This window comes from Capricornis sumatraensis, chromosome 20 (assembly GCF_032405125.1).
Source record: "Capricornis sumatraensis isolate serow.1 chromosome 20, serow.2, whole genome shotgun sequence".
In the NCBI taxonomy this organism is placed as follows: domain Eukaryota; kingdom Metazoa; phylum Chordata; class Mammalia; order Artiodactyla; family Bovidae; genus Capricornis; species Capricornis sumatraensis.
In genome coordinates this window covers 41,837,053-41,852,828 of record NC_091088.1, presented here as the reverse complement: position 1 = coordinate 41,852,828, position 15,776 = coordinate 41,837,053, and the positions used below count along the sequence as shown (strand labels likewise).

The following is a 15,776-nucleotide window of genomic DNA, read 5'->3' as shown; positions in this document are numbered from 1 at the left end:
AACGGCTGAGTAAGTGAACTGTGGTGCATCTACACTATAAAATTCTATGCAGCTGTTTTAAAGCGTCTCTCTTTGGACTTCCCTGGTGGTACAGTGGGTAGGAATCTGCCTGCCAATGGAGGGGACACGTGTTTGTTCCATGGTCCAGGATGATTCCACGTGGCACAGAGCAACTAAGCCCGTGAGCCACAACTACTGAAGTCTGAGCGCCTAGAGCCTGTGCTGCGCAATGAGAAGCCACCATAATGAGAATTCCTCCCACCACAACAAAGAGTAGCCACTGCTCACTGCAACTAGAGAAAGCCCTCACACAGCAACCGAGACCCAGCCCAGCCATAAATAAATAAATAAAGTTAAAAAAAAAAAAACTGACTCAAATTTAAAAAAAAAATTTTTTTAAAAAGCTCCTCTCCTCATCTTAAATCCCAGGCGAACCCAACTGGGTTACACAGTAGCCTACTGGGCAAATCCAATTATTCCATTTTCCTTTGTTTTCTACCACTGGCTAGAAGGTGTTCGTCAGAGCAGAGCCTGGTGCTGAATCTGCTCCTCTATGGGCAGGGGTCGTCAGGTTTTCTAGAATCAGACTACCGGCTTCATCCTGCAGTTGGATGGGATCATGGGCTACTTATCACGTAGATGAACTGTAAAGTGGCAACACTGAACTAAAACAAAAGCAGGTAATACAGAAAGAGTTGATAAAACACATTAAATGAGTGTTATGCAGGCTGTAAGATATATATATATATATATATATAATACACACATATATACATCTCTTAAAAGCCCAGGACCCACCCTTCTCAGGGCATATAGAGTAATTTGAGAAAAGGTGCTTTCTAACCAAGAAGTATAAGCTGCTGTGCCCCAGTACTCTCAGGGTCACTAGCTGCCACGGCGCAGAGTAAAACAGACCTGAAATTTAGTTCTCTCCTCTCATTCTTCATTCCAAATATTAATTCCTTGTGCTTTCTTACAGTGTTCCCTGAAGGTAAACTCTTCAGATGAAACAACGTGAATTTGACTTTCTATTTCTGCTCTCAATTTTCGACATTTCTGACCTAGAGTAAACTAGAACTTGTCTAAGCTTGCTGATTAGAAGACTATGTTCTGCCTCTAAAAATAAAGTGCTTTGTATGTCATGATGACACTACCAGATCTGAGTTGCTCTTCCAGGGCAGCTCTGAGTCATGCACCCACCCTTCCACCCATCAGTCCCTCCCTGACCTTCCCTTCATCCACGCCCCCTCCCTCCAACATTCTCTGACAGATTCCTCCGTTCATTCTGGGAGCAAAGGTACACATTTCAGAGATGACTGGTCGGGGTTAGCGGAGAAGGCAATGGCAACTCACTCCAGTACTCTTGCCTGGAAAATCCCAAGGATGGAGAAGCCTGGTAGGCTGCAGTCCATGGGGTCGGGAAGAGTCGGACACAACTGAGCGACTTCCCTTTCACTTTTCACTTTCCTGCATTGGAGAAGGCAATGGCAACCCACTCCAGTGTTCTTGTCTGGAGAATCCCAGGGAGAGGGGAGCCTGGTAGGCTGCCGTCTTTGGGGTCGCACTGAGTTGGACACGACTGAAGCGACTTAGCAGCAGCAGCAGGTCACGGTTAGAGGATAGGTATGAAGACATAGAATAATTTTTCTCTGTGAGAAATTGGCAGTCTCTTTCACTGCTGACAAGAGAGTACATATCTGGAGGGCAACTTAGCACTAAATATCAAGTGTCCATGCACATACTTTGACCGAGTAATTCCCCTGTAGGAGTCAACCCTAAGGAAAGACTCAAAGATTCACCAAAGGATTTATGTATAAGAATAATCAATAGTACACTTTTCATAATCCTCATAAAGTAAGAAACCAGAACCAACTAATTAAACACTAATACCTTTTGAGAAGATAATTAAATAAAATTATGATAAATTCACGTGATTAATTATAATAACCAATAAATCTTATATTTTTAAGAAATATTTAATGACATGGAAAAATGCTTATAAATAACGTTAAATGGAAAAAAGGCAGCATACATATAATATAATTACAATTCTGAGAAAGAAAAAGAAACTAAAGGAAACATCAAAATATAAACAAAGAATGGTTACTTCTGGATGGTGAATCAGTGATTACTTTTTTATACTTTTTAATAATTTCCAAATTGTCCAAGATTATTACACATTACTAATACAATAAGGAAAGGAAAGGTCTATAAGTAACTTTTAAAGTTATACCTCTAAAAAAAATTGACATGAGGAAAAGAAAACAGAAAGAAGTGAAGAAAAAAATTATTCAGCCTGAGCTCCAACTTTTAATTTTGACCAGATTAATATTTTTAATTCACATTAATGTAAGTATTTGTTGAACTATACTGATGCTAACCTAGGCAAACTTGGCAAGAAGCATTTCATTTGATTTTCTGAATTTTGCTGAAAAATTCCCCTTTCAAAGTATGTAAACTCTAATACTTGATAGTCATTCACTGCTGCTGAAATCTATGAATACTCAACTCCCAGACTGGTATCCAATTATTCACACATTCAACATATTTTTCACTTTAGATCAGGCTTTGCCGTTAGTTGAAAATCTTTGAAAGCTGAGATACAAAAGCTGTTTTTCAAAAACTAACCTGCTGTGTTTGATAACGATGCGGAACTGATGCAGCCCCATAGCACTCTGCCACATTTAACTGCAGGGTCTGAGCAGAAAAAGGACAGACGAGACTGTTTCCTCTGAGCTCTCACAACACTCCACACAGGCCTCTCCATAAATTAGCAGGTCACCTCACAATGATGTGTGTATGAGCTGACTTCTCTGACTAAACTATAAGCTCCTTGAAGGAAGAGACTGTGGATTTCCCGTGCTTTTATCTCCAGCCTCAGGCACAGAACCCACCGTTCAGTGCATACTCAAAAAATATTTTTAAACTGAACTACACTGATGACTCTACGCCCCAAATTAAGAAAAAAAAATAACCATATTCAAGATAAACAAAACCAACTTCGAGCATTAGGAAGAGTTACCAAATAACTCAGGAATGTATATGATTTAGAACTTGACAAAAGCAGGAAATTAAACAAGCATTCAGAGAATGTTCGGGTATTACTACAGGCAGAGGTGGAAACTTCTTCCACCAAAGACTTCTGATCCAAGCTCAAGATTGAAATGAGAGCCACAAATGAGTAAAAAGTAGTTCTATTTATTTCTCTCCCTTTGTCCTTAGAAGGAGAAATAAATATTAAGAAAGGATATAAAATATTCCCTAAATACAAGAGATAATTTTAAAATACACTTTAGTTCTCATTATGGTTCATTAAATGTAAACAGAAGGCAAAAAAAGAGACATATGTAATTGCTTCAAAGGTGGTCACAAGCTCTAATAAGGACACATTCCTGTAGTTAGTAAAATCAGAAAAGGCTATCCACTAAAAACTACGCTCGTAAGACCGGTATAAAATACATAATATTAGCCATGTGCAGAGCCTCCCATATGCAAAAGGATTTGTAAATACATTACAAAAATGAATGAATAACTTTTTCCAACTCTCTCCAGTGAGAGGGCAATCTAGGTTGCAACTGAGATGGGGGATAGGCTGGAATTCAGCGAAGGCCATGAGGATGACTGCACAGCTGAGTATGGGGACAGCTCCAGAGCATGCCATTCAATACAATGATGTCTCTCAGACTTTCTGATCTGTGAACAACCTGCACAACTGTATGTGGCAGTCCTGGATTTAATTAACATATCTGTGATGTTATGAAGCAGAAACAGGAGCTCTAGAACAGGGCACATCAACAGAAGGCCTACTGACATTCTTGGCCAGGTCAGGGGGTTGTCCTGGGCACTGTAGGATGTTAAAAAAAACTTCCCCAGTGTCTACCCACTTAATGCCAGTAACATCCTCCCTGCCCCTAGCTATAACAACTAAAAATGTCTCCAGACATTGCCCATGTCCCCTGGGGGGCAAAATTCTTCCCTCCACTCCCCGATTTGAGACTCACTGGTCTAGAGGAACAAAGAATTGGGTAGCGTTGGTCCAGCTCTGCTGAAGAGAGCGAATACACTGTATCTGCCATATGTGAACAAGCAGTGTAGTCTACAACAGATCAGGAATAACACTAGGCAATCTCAGAAGGAAATATCCTCACAGAGGAACTCAATACCTTTTGCTTTAATTGCACTTGCCAAGTGTTGTCCCAATTATCAATTCAATATCTTGAGCACAGTTACTTAATTCTATACATTTAAAAGAAGTTTTAAAAAATGCAATGACATATAACAACCCACAGGTTATTGCTGACACTGGGCCATATAAGAGGAAACAGATGGAGAAACATTTGGAGTGACTGGTAATTTAGCAATGTGTTAAGATTAACTTTCTAAAAGTACAATTAAAAAACTAAATAGTTCTTTAAATAAAAGAAATGAAACTAAAATTCTTCCACCATATTTTCTACGTTAAGGAATAGAGATTAAAATATTGATTTGCCAAAAACTTCACTTGTGGTTTTCCATAAGATTGTACAGAAAACCACAAACCAACTTTTCGGCCAACACAATATATAGATTCATATTTATAAGATGTTGCTTTAAGAAAGCCTTTCTATATAACAGAGAAACCATAAAGGAAAAGATAGATATGCCTACATCAAAATAAAAAGCTTCTGCAACTCAAAACAAGTTAAACAGAAAATGCAAACAAAACTAAAATGTAACCCCAAAGAAAATATTTACAACATAATGTTAGTGGTTCAAGATCTATAAGTATATAAAGCTTTACAAATTAAATACCAAAATAAACACCACAATGGAGAAATGAAGAAAGGATAGGAAGAAGCAATTCATATACACATGCACACACAAAAATTTAGCCAATAAAAATATGAAAACTATTTAACCCTATCAATTGAATAAATGGAAATAAAAACACAATAACATTTCTTTATATATCTGTTTGATAAAAATAACAAAGCATAATAGTGCTGATGAAGGTACAAATATTCTCAAACATTAAGATATAAACTGGTACCATTTCTTGGGAAGACAATTTAGCAATAAATATATTTAAAAATATGCACATGTTTTTTAAGAAATTCTACTTTTGGAAAATTTTCCTAAGAAACTGTCATGGGTCTGCACAAAGATTTAGCTATAAGAATATTCCTCTTAATATAATTCAAAATAATGAAAAATTAGAACTGTAAGCCGGTCAGTTGAAAAAATTATGATACATTCAAATGATATATTATCATGCAATCATTAAAAATTACAGAGGATGTGGAAAATGTGTGTGTTAATGACAGGAAAAAGATGCTTACTGACATGGGAAAATTTTCAGGATGTAGTATCGTACAGTAAGAGACTGGGTCTGGAGTCAGAATGTCTGGGTTGAAATTTTGGATCCCTCATTAATTAGCTGTGTAACATTAGGCAAGTCAGTAACCCTCTCTGAAGCTGTTTCCTAATGTGTAGAAAAAGGTAACTTCTATGCAATAACACCAACAATCGAGGCAACAATTACCAGTGGTTACTTAAAACCAACAGAGGGAAGGTTGATGGGGAAGTTTATTATGGATTTATCCTATGGGAAACATCACTGATCAATCTTCACATCACTAAAGGAGAACACCAGACATCATACACCTCGAAATGGGAGACAACAGGCAACAGAAGGCACAACAAAGCCTGTGATATATTCTGGCCCCTTAAAATCTGACCTAAATTTACCCAAGCGCCTGTATCTATCAACTTACTGGAAATATGGGGATTTAATTCTATTAAAATGAGATTCACAAGACAATCAAAATAAACTAATGCTGATAAAATGTCACAAGAGTGCTTACTGGGGCAGGTATAGACTAGGAAGGGAAAAAAGGAAACGTTATGGGTTACTAGAAGTTTCTCTGTATTGATCTGGGTGGTGGCAAATATGTAAAGAATAATAAAACTATACTATTAAAATTAGTGTACTTTATATACTTTTTTATATGTATACAATACTTCAATTGTTTTAATGGAAAGTAAAAAAAAAAAAAGCTCCAGCTGACTTTTCACTGTTGTCTAGTGGTAGAAAGAAAAGAAGGGGTGGTTAGAGAATTAAAGCCAAGAGGAAGTGGTGGTGTACAGCACCTGGCTGCTACCTGTGGACCTCATGCTCCCATGGAACACCCCCTGCTGCAAAGAAGAGCTGGAGGGTGGGGAGAGCACAAGGCCTGGACCACTGGGAAATTAGGGTACTTATTAAAGAAATCTTATAAAGTGGCTGTCACAAGGATTTCCACACCAATAGGATATTGGCTACATTGTAAAAATGGGTTTTAATTTCACTTAAAGGATTTCAATAAGCCATCTCATCTATGCACCTGGACAAATTGGTGAAGTGAATTAGAAAGTAGCAGTTAAAGCTAAGGCAATGTTTACGGCTGGATACTTGTTGGAACAGACATCAGGAAGATTAGAACTTTGAGCATTGATGGAATATGTTTTGAAATGCCAGAAGGAAGTTTTGGAAACTGGGCTAATTATAGAAATATGTAAGGAGGAGCAAAATCTGTCTCCCACTCAACTTAGACCTTCATCCCCACTTTCACTCTCACCACAGGAAGTGATTTGGACTGGCCCATGGAGACAGAGAAGTGTGCATTTTCAGTGTTTATCTTCCCAATGGTAGAGGTTCACCAGAAGTTTCAGAGAAAAGATATGTTCTGCTGATGCCATCTATGTATCAGACACATTCTTCCTGAGATCGACAGTCACAATGTTACACACAAATGGAAGGGAGTTGCATTCGATCCTGCAATACATTAAACTTAATACTCACACCTACTGTGAGAGAATCATTGCTCATAATGGTTCACTTGCCTAGTATGTTTCAGATCCATATTTAAGAAAAAGGCAAACATAGAAAGTTTGCCGTTCTGAAGAGAGACAAAAATTATCTTTTTAATTTCACTCTCATGAGATTTCCCTTTCAGTTATGAAAGAATTTAAATGTTTGGAGATCTAAGTTTTATCTTCTTTAGCCAGAAGGGTCACCCAGAAATTAGGACAATAAATAGCTATATTCACAGACATGATGCATGACTATGTGAAATCTTCTGAAATCCTTGGAAGTACTAGTGAAGGAAGAACTCAATGAGATTTCGTGATACCAGAGGCAAAAAAGCTAGTTTTCCAAAATCTTCCCCTAGTGAGTGAAGAGTAAAATTTAACCCTTACAACAGGCATATGAGGTTAAGTGTTATTAATATCTTCTTTTTATATATGAGGGCACTGATGCATCACGAGGTCAAGAACCATTCCTATGATCAAGAGCCACTAGCAAGCAGCTTGGGATCTGATTCCAGGCAGTGCAACTCTGGAGCCCACAGTCTTAATACTCCCAGCTCGTGGTTGTGGTTTTGAGCAACTTCCTTTGAGTTGGCAGGTTCACTTCTTTTTTTTTTTTTTTTTAAAGTATTTGTTTATTTGGCTGTGCTGGGTCTTTGCTGAGGCATGCAGGGTCTTTAGTTGTGGCATGTGAACTCTTAATTGGAGCACGGAGGATCTAGTTCCCTGACCAGGAATGGAACCCAGGCCCTCTGCACTGGGAGCATGGAGTCTTAGCCATTGGAGCATCAGGGAAGGGCCAGCAGCTTCAATTCTCAGCACTACTATTTACCAGTTGAATGAGTCTTGAACAAATTGCTGAAGTTCTTTGGGCCACAGTTTCCTCATCTATGAAATGGACCTAACAACAGCCTCTTTATAGAACGTCTTGGGAAAATTAGATGAGATCATAAATGTAGATGACCAGGTACACAAGAGCCATTTAACCAGTTAGCACCCCTCCTTCTCTGTCTGACATTCCCCTTCTTTTCATTCTCACTGCTGCTCAGCAAGTGGGAAACCTCTCATCCCACCTCTGAGGAAAATCAGGCCCTGACATAGCTCAGGGAAGGAGACTAAGCAGTTGCAGGAGCATGGGCACTACTGGGCCAATCTCTTGGTGTGCACTGAACATTTGCTAAATCCTTGAACATAAAATAGTTCATCCCAGCTCCCAAACTGTCCTCCCCTTGCTAGCATAACAAGCCTCCAAGGTGCACAGACTTTAGTTCCACAGCCACACCACTCCCTGATCCCATTTCAGAGGCTGGAACAAGAAAACTCACCTAATGCCCTGACGATTCGCATCAGGATTTCCCCCACTTTCATTCTGGTCTCCGGTGTGTGCCTGTCTTTACTGCTGTCATACTGAGCCAGCAGGCCAGGCAAGATTTTCTCAGGGTACACGTCTGAGAGAAGGGCAACCCCTAGGGTTAAAAATAGAAAGAAAGGATTCATTACTGTTTAGCACTGAAAGGAAAATAAGCCCAGACAGCTTGTGATGGGATGAACACAGAGGCATTTAAATCCACCTCTGTAATTCCACCAGCAAGAGCTGCCCTTCATTTCGAATGCATCACTGGTAGTGGAAAGAACATGGGTCTTAGAGTTCACACTCCTGGATTCTTCTGGTCTCAGCCCTATATGATCTCTAAGGTCACATTCAGCACTGACATTCTATGACCTATGGATTCTAGACTCTGGAAGCTGAAGCTAGATGATTACATAGCATAGGAGGGATCCACAGACAGACTCGATCAAATGCCCTGGAGGGAGTCTTTCGGGTCTGAATCAGTAAGGTTCTAAGCCTAGTATCGCTCCTGCCAATCCATCAGCCTGGAGCACAGTAGTGCTTCCTATCTTTGCTGCAGTTCTTTACCCTAGAATGAGTTTTCTCTGTAAAACTGACAATGATGAGAGCAATTTCCGTAAGGAAATAAGGAATGCAAATTCTGGGCATGATGAGGAATAGAGACTTATGCTTCCAGCTGAGTTTCCTGATCAGAAGGAGAGAAGATCCTGCTCCTGATTCCTCCTTCCTAGTACTTGCCGACACCCTCTCTCTTCATACAGCACGCCTAGAGGTGGAATCTGCAGCAGTGGTAACATTATCTGAGCCCAGACCCATAGCACGCAAACTTCACAGAGGTTGAGAGAAGAAGGGAGATAAGACTAAGACAGGACTAGAAATAAAAACCCTCGTCTCAAAGCTATATAAACACAAACTCCATTACTTTGGGGTGAGGGAAGGTTTGGGGAGAGGTTATGTACTTCTAAAGAACAGTGAGGAAAAAGAAACACCTACAGGTGTTCTATCACTGATGTCATCACAAGGCCTAGTACATATTACAGATCTGAGGCAACCATAACTCCTACTCCATCAGAAGTTCCCAACTCAGCAACTCCATGGATCTGTCTCCTTTTAAGAATATAGTTATACCTTTATAATGAAAATCGGTGGGGAAAGGGAATTTGCTCTAAAAAACTTTGATCTGTATCTAGCTTCTCTGAAAAATATATATTACTAGAGTCCCTTCTACTGTCATTTATGCCTAATTTTCTCTCACTAATCTTTAGCAGAGAAGTTATTTACTTTTGTGAGCATATCCTGCTGTATACTTCAAAACCAAATGAACTGGGACTGCCTTGGTAGTCTAGTGGTTAAGAATCTGCCTTCCGATGCAAGAGGTGCAGGTATGATCCCTGGTCAGGGAACGAAGGTCCCATGTGCCATAGAGCAACTAAGCCCACACACTACAACTAGAGAAGTCAGTGCACTGCAGCGAAGACCCAGTGCAGCCAAAATTAAGAAACAAAACAAAATCCAAGTGAGCTCTTGATTGTCTCTCTGCAGCAAACAGACTTTGGTTGCACATAGCATCTATTCTCTCTTCTGGTAGCGACACCTGTTGTTCCTTTAGGAAATACTCCTTCCCAAACTCAGTCTATGTTGTTTGAGTGGGGTGAATGACCCACTTTCTCTCTCTTCATATGTGAACAAACTCACATCAAGGGTGCCTTAGGATATTCCATCCCATCACCACCACAATGTCTGGTTCAGGAATGAGGAAGAGACTCAATCCTAGAACCAATTTTGGAACTACTAGGGAAGATGAGCTCCCGGAGTTTGTGTGTTTGTGTGGATGGTTATTTTGGCTCTTTGTTTTCCTGTTTTTGCCTGTTGAAATGATTAACCTGGAGCTCCCAGGGGCCATCATTGGGAGAAAGTCTGCCCCACAATGGTGTCAACAGAGGAGGGTCTAACCAACAGACGAAGGAGGAAAAGAAAACTGCATCATGCTTTGAGCCCCTGGATCCAATTATACTTCTACTCATTAGAACCTTAGGGTACATAAGCCAATAAATATTCTTTTACATTTATACCAATTTGATTTTTTTTTTCACCCAAAGGAATCCTAATATATCTTTCTTCAGATTAAAGAAACAAATCCAGGTTAAAAAATAAAGTTTCCCATAATGCTAGACTTGTAGTTCTATCAGGGAGCTTTAATTCTTTTAATCTTTCATAAAAAGGTTGCCGACAGCACAGTAGTTTCCTTGCTTCCCACAGTTTCAGGTTAGCGATTGTTTATCTTCCTGCTGGCCTGCTCCACTAAGGGCTGCCAAATGGCTCTCTGTTTGAATTTACCTTCTAGGATACAGTTGCTACCTACGAATTTATAAATCCCTAGAGAACATTGGTTCCTTCCTTACTCTTACATGAAGCAGTGAAGAGAATCACATACGATGGTTAAGACTACAGAACAATTTTTTTTTTTAAAGATAAGATTTTTTAAATTTTGACAACTGAGGAAACCTGGCCTTAACCTTCCTATGACCCTTGGTCCCTCCTTTGTAATCTGAAAAATGGGGTAATTTCTGGGTCAGTCCAGGCTTTAAGGAAATATGACACATCAATCCCTTTGGCAGTAAGGACCAAATGATTGTGTGAGAGATACCTGTTCCTGCTCTGATCACAGGAAAATGACTAGGCATTTTGAGATGTGATGGAACAGATAAGATACATAGAAGGCAAAGGTGAATCAGATCTGGCAAGAGTTCATAAAAATGTTCTGATCTGTGTTTGGAGGCAAAGCATAGGATAAGGCAAATTAACCAACTGAAAAAATATTACTGAAAGTAATTATGCAACAAAACAGAGATAGTCTATTTTGTAAAACAACTGTTTTTCCCCCCAAAGACTTTCAATACAAAGCCAGAAATGTATTCTGATCCAGTGTTGACTTCAAGATGATCCCTTAGCATACTGCTCAGTGATCTGCAGACCTTGGAAAGTCACGGTAGTTTAGGTCTCACTTTACACAGGGGTTTTACATTGCAGGAAAGACAGTCTAATCCCAAATATCTTTGCTGACTAACTCTCTCCTGGAAATCCGCTAAGTCATCCCCACTTTAAAACTAACCTGACTTACTCTCCTGAGTAGATAACAACTTATCTCCCAAAATACCCACATCAACTTGGAAAACCACCTACTCACTTGAATTTCTGCTGAAAACTGTAAGAAACAGAAATGCCTGCATACTGTATGACTCTATCTACATAAAAATGTCCAAAATAGGCAAATCTGCAGACAGAAAGTGGATTTCGTGGTTGCTTAGGGTTGTGGGAGTTGGGTAAGAAATAGAAACTGACTGCTAATGATATGGAATTTCATTCTGAAGAGATAAAAACATTCTAAAATTAATTACAATGATGGTTACACACACTGTGAGTATAATAAAAAGCACTGAATTGTATACTTTAAATGGGTGAATTGTATGAAATATGAATTATATCTCAAAGACCTGTTATTTAAAAACTGTAAGATTCATAAAACACAATAGCAAAAAAAAAAAATCTGACTAAAAAATGAGCAGATGATCTGAATAGGCATTCTTCTAAAGAAGACAGACAGATGGCTAAGAGAGGCATGAAAAGATATTTATCATCACCAATCACCAGGGAAATATAAAACAAAACCACAATGAGATGCCATCTCACACCTGTCAGAAAGCTATTATCAAAGAGATAAGAAATAACAAGTGTTGGAGAAGATGTGGCAAAATGGGATTCTCATGTACTGTTGGTGGGAAGGTAAACTGGTATGACTACTATGGAAAACAGTATAGCGGTTCATGAAAAAATTAAAAATAGAGCTACCATAAGACCTAGCAATTCTACCCCTAGGCATTTATCTGAAGAATATAAAAACACAAACTCAAAAAGATATGTGCACTTCTATGTTCATTACAACACTGTTTCAATAGCCAAGACACAGAAACAATCTAAATGTCCATCAGTGGGTAAATGGACAAAGAAGACATTGGTAAATAAATACAATGCAATGGGTAATCCTCCATAAAAAGGAAAACTCTTAAATTTTCAACATGGATGGACCTTGAGAGAACTATGTTAAGTAAAATAAGTCAGACACAGAAAGATATTCACAAGAAAATGAGAAGCTTTTAAAGAACTTTTATGGAATAAATTCTAAGATCCATTGTTAAGTGAAATGCAAGGTGCAAAACAATGTGTATAAAAATTTAACAATTTGTGTACAAAGGGGAAATATTCATGAATAGTTCTGTAAAGATATACAAGAAACCAATGATATTGGTTCTTTCTAGGGAGAGAAAAGGAGTAACTAGAGGATATATAAGAGGGATTTTTTAACTCTGTATCTTTGTATTTCTTTTTAATTTTGAACCATGTAATGTATCAAACATAAATAAATAAAATATAAGTTAAAAATCTGTGCTAAGGGGCAAGGTCTTTTAAAATAGAACAGCCTCTTTTAGAGGTGAAATGTAAAAATAATTTTCAATCAGATGTAACAGAATGACCACAAGCATCTTCCCCCTGAAATCTCTCTACAGTTAACAGGCAAGGAGTAAAAAAGGAATAAACTCATAAACAAGAATGAAAAGAATATAGATATCAAAGGCTGAAGTAAGACATCCTGGAACGTGAAGTCAAGTGGGCCTTAGAGAGCATCACTACGAACAAAGCTAGTGGAGGTGATGGAATTCCAGTTGAGCTATTTCAAACCCTAAAAGATGATGCTGTGAAAGTGCTGCACTCAATATGCCAGCAGATTTGGAAAACTCAGCAGTGGCCACAGGACTGGAAAAGGTCAGTTTTCATCCCAATCCCAAAGAAAGGCAATGCCAAAGAATGCTGAAACTACTGCACAATTGCACTCATCTCACACGCTAGTAAAGTAATGCTCAAAATTCTCCAAGCCAGGCTTCAGCAATACAACCGTGAACTTTTAGATGTTCAAGCTGGTTTTAGAAAAGGCAGAGGAACCAGAGATCAAATTGCCAACATCTGCTGGATCATGGAAAAAGCAACAGAGTTCCAGAAAAACATCTATTTCTGCTTTATTGACTATGCCAAGCCCTTTGACTGTGTGGATCACAATAAACTGTGGAAAATTCTGAAAGAGATGGGAATACCAGACCATCTGACCTGCTTATTGAGAAACCTATATGCAAGTCAGGAAGCAACAGTTAGAACTGGACATGGAACAACAGACTGGTTCCAAATAGGAAAAGGAGTGCGTCAAGGCTGTATACTGACACCCTGCTTATTTAATTTATATGCAGAGTACATCATGAGAAACGCTGGACTGGAAGAAACACAAGCTGGAATCAAGATTGCCGGGAGAAATATCAATAACCTCAGATATGCAGATGACACCACCCTTATGGCAGAAAGTGAAGAGGAACTAAAAAGCCTCTTGATGAAAGTGAAAGAGGAGAGTGAAAAAGTTGGCTTAAAGCTCTACATTCAGAAAATGAAGATCATGGAATCCGGTCCCATCACTTCATGGCAAATAGATGGGGAAACAGTGGAAACAGTGCCAGACTTTAATTTTTTGGGCTCCAAAATCACTGCAGATGGTGACTGCAGCCATGAAATTAAAAGACGCTTACTCCTTGGAAGAAAAGTTATGACAAACCTAGATAGCATATTGAAAAGCAGAGACATTACTTTGCCAACAAAGGTCTGTCTAGTCAAGGCTATGGTTTTTCCAGTGGTCATGTATGGATGTGAGAGTTGGACTGTGAAGAAAGCTGAGTGCCAAAGAATTGATGCTTTTGAACTATGGTGTTGGAGAAGACTCTTGAGAGTCCCTTGGACTGCAAGGAGATCCAACCAGTCCATTCTGAAGGAGATCAGCCCTGGGATTTCTTTGGAGGCAATGATGCTGAAGCTGAAACTCCAGTACTTTGGCCACCTCATGCAAAGAGTTGACTCACTGGAAAGGACTCTGATGCTGGGAGGGATTGGGGGCGGGAGGAGAAGGGGACGACAGAGGATAAGATGGCTTGATGGCATCACTGACTCTGAGTGAACTCCAAGAGATGGTGATGGACAGGGAGGCCTGGAATGCTGCGATTCATGGGGTCGCAAAGAGTTGGACACAACTGAGCCACTGAACTGAACTGAACTGATGGGTAAAGAGAAAAACGATGGGACAAAATAATGACACGCATTTGCTAGAGCTGTTGGATCATTTTGGGAAAAACAGCAATTATTTGATAGAAAACTAAGCAAATACACAAGAAAGGACAACTGAACTAGGCGTAGCCATGAATAATATTCATAGAGTCGGCAGCAAACACTGTCCAGTGATTTAGCCAAAAACTATGAAAGGGAAATGGTAGGAAGAGAAGGGACACAGGTATGTGTGTACGGGCATGTGTGTGCATGTGGATGTTAACCCTCCATCCAACCTACAGGAAATGAGTAGATAATGTGCAGAAATTTTAACATCGAGATCTGTGAAAGAATTTTACGTATAAATATACTAGAACAAACTACTTAAGGTGGGTGGAGGGGATGATTATCACTGAGGACTAACTGTGAGGGGTAAGCTGGGAAGGAGACAAGCTTCTCCATTCTTCACAAAGGATGCCAAAGAAATTAACAGATACATACTAATTTAAAAAACTAGAAAAAAGGTAAAATGTATATTAACCTGGGAAGAAGCTCTAGTTTGAAAGAACAATGATGATGAAGAGGTAATGCACAAGGAACTTTTCCTTCCGATTCCAAAAAGATAATCACCAGCCTGTGACTGTCCTCTCCTGCTGCAGCTCAAGGACACAGAGAAGAAAGGTTGACCCTGGAGAGAAGGAGACTGCTACCCTCTAGCAGATACTTCAGTTGTTACATTAGAGACTACTCATTATGATGGAAATTAACAATCATTTCAGCTCCAAGAATCCAGGAAGCTGCACAAACTGGGGAAGTTGGTTATTAAATCAAGGAAGTATGGGGAACTCAACTGAATAGCCAGGTTGTCTTTCTAATTAGAGTAAATGATAATGTCTAGCATGCCAACATAATGTTCAGTTTCTCTAAAGCTCCAAAGTTGTGCTAAGTATGGACAAGCCCCAACACATTTATAAAGATTTAAGGTGAGTGAGTGTTACTCAGTCCTGAGGAAAAAAGAAGGTTAGACTAATAAGTTGAAGATTTGTAAGAATGGCGGTACGGTACCTACAGTCTGCCTCTTTAAACCAAAATCTAAATAATATACTCAAACATTAAAATCAGGCAAATATATTTACTTACATTGTTCTCTAATTCCCATTTTGGAAGGAAAAAAGCTATAATCTATATTTAGTGAAAGTTAATTGTAGTCAGAAGCCATTTGGATTATGAAATATTTACTTATTATAATAAATGAAAATCTTGTAGCAAAGACAGTAAAAATTCTTAACGTTTAATAAGTGTTTTCAATATGCCAGGCATGGTCTCAAGCATTTTTTATGCCTTCATCTGTTTAATGCTTCCAACAATCCTTTGCAGTAGATGCTATTAATACTATCATTCCTAATTTTACTGTGGGAGAAGTTGAGGAACAGAAGGGTGAAAAATATGATCACAGAGCTGT

The 15,776-nt window shown here is 38.9% G+C and overlaps 1 protein-coding gene across 1 annotated transcript in view; it reads right to left on the bottom strand.

Annotated features, from left to right (window-relative positions):
• The window catches only part of TANGO6 (transport and golgi organization 6 homolog), a 179,779-nt gene that overhangs the window by 76,045 nt on the left and 87,958 nt on the right, over positions 1 to 15,776 (bottom strand). The window contains exon 15 of the mRNA XM_068993035.1: positions 8,154 to 8,294. Coding sequence (XP_068849136.1) covers positions 8,154 to 8,294 — 141 coding nt within the window. The remainder of the gene's footprint in view (positions 1 to 8,153; positions 8,295 to 15,776) is intronic.